General features: G+C 45.5%; 1 protein-coding gene across 1 annotated transcript; it reads right to left on the bottom strand.

Annotated features, from left to right (window-relative positions):
• Positions 1-4: 4 nt before the first annotated feature.
• LOC120498843 (protein kinase C gamma type-like) lies at positions 5-4051 on the bottom strand. The gene is made up of 4 exons (XM_039702013.1): positions 3876-4051; positions 2221-2310; positions 1477-1584; positions 5-214 (listed from the first exon to the last, which is right to left on the bottom strand). The coding sequence occupies exons 1-4, from the start codon at positions 4044-4046 to the stop codon at positions 5-7; spliced, it is 579 nt and encodes a 192-aa protein (XP_039557947.1). The 5' UTR covers positions 4047-4051.
• Positions 4052-4259: the final 208 nt, after the last annotated feature.

Below are 4259 nucleotides of genomic sequence, written 5' to 3'. Positions count from 1 at the left end.
CATTTTAAGGATATTTTGGGGACATTTTGGGGGTGTTTTTGGGGCGGTTTTGGGGCGGTTTTGGGGCACTCACCGGGCGGGGGGTGAAGGGCGGCGGCACCTCCAGGCGCTCCAGGCGCTCCCAGTCGGTTCTGCGGAAGAAGGGGTGACCCCGAACCTCCTGCTCGCCCCCCGGCCCGGCCCCCAGCCTCTTCCCGGGGTGTTTGGTCAGGAACTGCCCAGGGAAAAGAAAACAAATCCAAAAATTCCCAACAAAACAAAAAAAAAAGCGAGGAAATCGGATCAGGAACGGCGAAACGGCGAAAAAAAGAGCAAAAAAGGGAAAAAAATGAATTTTTGGGGATTTTTGGGGGATTTTTTTCTGATTTATTGGGGATTTTGGGGGGATTTTTTCTGAATTTTGGGGGGATTTTTTTTATTTTTTGAGGGATTTTTTCTGAATTTTTGAGGATTTTGGGGGGTGATTTTTTCTGAATTTTTGGGGATTTTTTTCGGATTTTTTAGGGGGATTTTTTATTTTTGGGAGAATTTTTGGAGGACTTTTTTGGGAATTTATTTTTATTTTTGGAGGTTTGGTTTTTTTTTGAAGGATTTTTTTCCTGAATTTTTGGCGCATTTTTTTATTTTTGGGGGGATTTTTTTATTTTGGGGGGGATTTTTTCTGAATTTTTGGGCATTTTTGGTGGTGATTTTTTTTTATGAATTTTTGGGGATTTTTGTGGGTTTTTTAAAAATTTTTGGGGATTTTTGGGTGCAATTTATTCTGATTTTTAAGGGAATTTTGGGGGGATATTTTTTATTTTTTGGGGGAAATTTTTTCTGAATTTTTGGGGATTTTTTCTGAATTTCTTATAAGTTTTGGGGATTTTTGGGGGTGTTTTTTCCTGAATTTTTGGGCTTTTTTTTTCTGAATTTTTGGGCATTTTTGGTGGTTTTTTTTTCTGAATTTTTGGGCATTTTTGTGTTTTTTTTTTTCTGAATTTTTGGGCATTTTTGTGTTTTTTTTTTTTTTTTTTAACTTTTCCTGATACTTGGGTGCGATTTTTTCTGATTTTTTAGGGATTTTTGGGGGATTTTTTTTATTTTTGGGGGTTTTTGTGATATTTTTTCTGATTTATTGGGCATTTTTGGGGGCATTTTTTCTGAATTTCTGGAGATTTTGGGGGGTGATTTTTTCTGATTTTTTGGGCATTTTTTTCTGATTTTTTTGGGATTTTTGGGGGGATTTTTTTTTAATTTTTGAGGGATTTTTTTTTCTGAATTTTTGGGTGTTTTTTTTTTTAATTTTGGGGTTTTTTTTTTTAACTTTTCAGTGAATAATTTTAATTTTTTGGGGTTTTTTTTCCTGATTTTTTAGGGATTTTTAGGAGGATTTTTTTTATTTTTGAAGGGATTTTTTTCCTGAATTTTTGTGGGTTTTTTTTTTAACTTTTCAGTGGATAATTTTAATTTTTGGGGGGTTTTTTCCCCTCTCACCCCCTTGCAGATGGCCACGGCCTCGCGGCTCAGGGCTTTGGGGTAGGTCACCGTCTGCTCCAGGATGGACTGGAACAGCTCGTCCTCGTCCTCGCCGTCAAACGGGGGCTGCCACACAAAAAACACCCCAAAATACCCTGGAAAATTGGGGAAAATTTTGGGGGGAAATTGGGAAAAATTGGGGGAAATTGGGGAAAAATTCAGGAAAATTTGGAGGAAAATTTGGGAAAAATCACAGAATTTTTGAGAATATTTTGGGGGAAATTCTGGGAATTTTGGACTGAATTTTCATGAATTTTGATGGATTTTTATGTATATTTCCAGATTTTTCCCAATTTCTCCTGGAATTTTTTCCAGAATTTTCCCCTCCGAGGAATTCCAGGAATTTTCGGGAATATTTTGGGGGAAATTCTGGGAATTTTGGACTGAATTTTCATGAATTTTGATGGATTTTTATGTATATTTCCAGATTTTTCCCAATTTCTCCTGGATTTTTTTCCAGAATTTTCCCCTCTGAGGAATTCCTGGGATTTTTGGGAATATTTTGGGGGAATTCTTGGAATTTTGGATATTTTGGGCCGAATTTTCAAGAATTTCGATGGATTTTCCTCCATTTTCCTGGGAATTTTTCCAGATTTTTCCCAATTTTTCCTGGAATTTTTCCCAGAATTTTCCCCTCCGAGGAATTCCCGGGATTTCGGGGCCATTTTGGGTGGAATTCCGTGGATTTTGGCTCACTCACGCCGCGTGGGGCTCCTTGAACTTGCCGACCTGCTGGATGTGGTACATGAGGTCGCCGCCGGTGACGTACTCCATCACAAAGTAGAGCCGGTCCTGCCGCCCAGTTTGGACCAGTTTGGACCAGTTCACTCCCAGTCCCCTCCCAGTTCAGCCCAGTGCCCCAAAATCCCCAAATTTCCCCAAAATCCCCCAAAAATTCCAGCCCCAAATGAAGATTCCGCCACCAAAAAGGGCCAGAAATGGTGAAAGCTCATCCCAGTTCATCCCAGTTCATCCCAGTTTGGCCCAGTTCACTCCCAGTCCCCTCCCAGTGCTCCCAGTTTATCCCAGTTCATCCCAGTCCATCCCCTTCCATTGGCTTCCATTGGTTCCCATTGACTTCATTGACTCCCAGTAACTTCCAGTTGCTCCCAGTCCCTCCCAGTCCATCCCAGGCCCTCCCAGTCCATCCCAGGCCCTCCCAGTTCATCCCAGTCCATCCCAGTTCATCCCCTTCCATTGGCTCCCATTGGCTTCCATTGCCTCCCATTGACTTCCATTGACTTCACTGACTCCCAGTCCCTCCCAGTCCATCCCAGGCCCTCCCAGTCCATCCCAGGCCCTCCCAGTTCATCCCAGTCCATCCCAGTTCATCCCCTTCCATTGGCTCCCATTGGCTTCCATTGCCTCCCATTGACTTCCATTGACTTCACTGACTCCCAGTCCCTCCCAGTCCATCCCAGGCCCTCCCAGTTCATCCCAGTCCATCCCAGTTCATCCCCTTCCATTGGCTCCCATTGGCTTCCATTGCCTCCCATTGACTTCACTGACTCCCAGTCCATCCCAGTTCTTCCCAGTAACTCCCAGTTCATCCCATTCCCTCCCAGTCCATCCCAGTAACCCCCAGTCCATCCCAGTACCTCCTAGTCCCCTCCAATCCTCTCCCAGTCCCTCCCAGTCCATCCCAGTTCATCCCCTTCCATTGGTTCTCATTGGCGCCCATTGACTTCTCCCAGTCCCAGTAACTCCCAGTTCATCCCATTCCCTCCCAGTCCATCCCAGTAACCCCCAGTCCATCCCAGTACCTCCTAGTCCCCTCCAATCCTCTCCCAGTCCCTCCCAGTCCATCCCAGTTCATCCCCTTCCATTGGTTCTCATTGGCGCCCATTGACTTCATTGACTCCCAGTAACTCCCAGTACCTCCCAGTTCCTCCCAGTCCCTCCCAGTCCCTCCCAGTCCATCCCAGTTCATCCCCTTCCATTGGTTCTCATTGGCGCCCATTGACTTCATTGACTCCCAGTAACTCCCAGTAGCTTCCAGTTGCTCCCAGTCCCTCCCAGTTGCTCCCAGTCCATCCCAGTCCCCCCCTCCAATCCTCTCCCAGTCCCTCCCAGTTCATCCCCTTCCATTGGTTCCCATTGGCTCCCATTGACTTCACTGACTCCCATTGACTTCATTGACTCCCATTGACTTCATTGACTCCCAGTAACTCCCAGTCCATCCCAGTCCCTCCCAGTCCATCCCTTTCCATTGGTTCCCATTGGCTCCCATTGGTTCCCATTGGCTTCCATTGGCTCCCATTGACTTCACTGACTCCAGTTAACTCCCAGTAACTCCCAGTAAGTCCCAGTAAGTCCCAGTCCCTCCCAGTCGCTCCCAGTCGCTGCCGGAGTCTCACGGGGGTCTGGAAGGTGGAGTGCAGGTGTGTCAGGAAGTGGGGGCGGGGCCCCAGGGCCAGCACCCTCCTCTCCACCAGCGTGGAGGCGGCGTCGTCGTCCTGCACCACCACGTCCTTCTTCAGGATCTTGATGGCAAAGAGCTCGGCCGAGCCGCGCCGCTCCGCCAGCATCACCTGCGGAACGTTCCAGAATGTTCCAGAATTTTTGGGAATTTTTTGGGAATTTTTTTGGAATTTTTTGGAATTTTTTTCCGATTTTTTCTTGATTTTTTTTCAATTTTTGGCCATTTTTTAATGATTTTTTGGGTGGTTCTGGTGTTTTTTTTGCAGTGATTTAATGGTCTCGTTTGTGTCCCAGAAGATTTGGTAGTTTAGGAATTTTTT

This window comes from Passer montanus, unplaced genomic scaffold (assembly GCF_014805655.1).
Source record: "Passer montanus isolate IOZ18808 unplaced genomic scaffold, ASM1480565v1 scaffold1519, whole genome shotgun sequence".
Classification (NCBI taxonomy): domain Eukaryota; kingdom Metazoa; phylum Chordata; class Aves; order Passeriformes; family Passeridae; genus Passer; species Passer montanus.
Note: the sequence above shows the minus strand (reverse complement) of the source record. Positions and strands in the feature narration are given on the sequence as shown.

What these genes read in the sequence shown, in the direction of transcription:
- LOC120498843 (XM_039702013.1), bottom strand. Translation starts at nt 4,046, where the DNA reads ATGCTGGCGGAGCGGCGCGGCTCGGCCGAGCTCTTTGCCATCAAGATC. An exon ending in ACTCCACCTTCCAGACCCCC is followed by an intron (nt 2,311 to 3,875) that starts GTGAGACTCCGG and finishes ACTGGGCGGCAG; the next exon opens with GACCGGCTCTACTTTGTGAT. An exon ending in AGTTCAAGGAGCCCCACGCG is followed by an intron (nt 1,585 to 2,220) that starts GCGTGAGTGAGC and finishes TTTGTGTGGCAG; the next exon opens with CCCCCGTTTGACGGCGAGGA.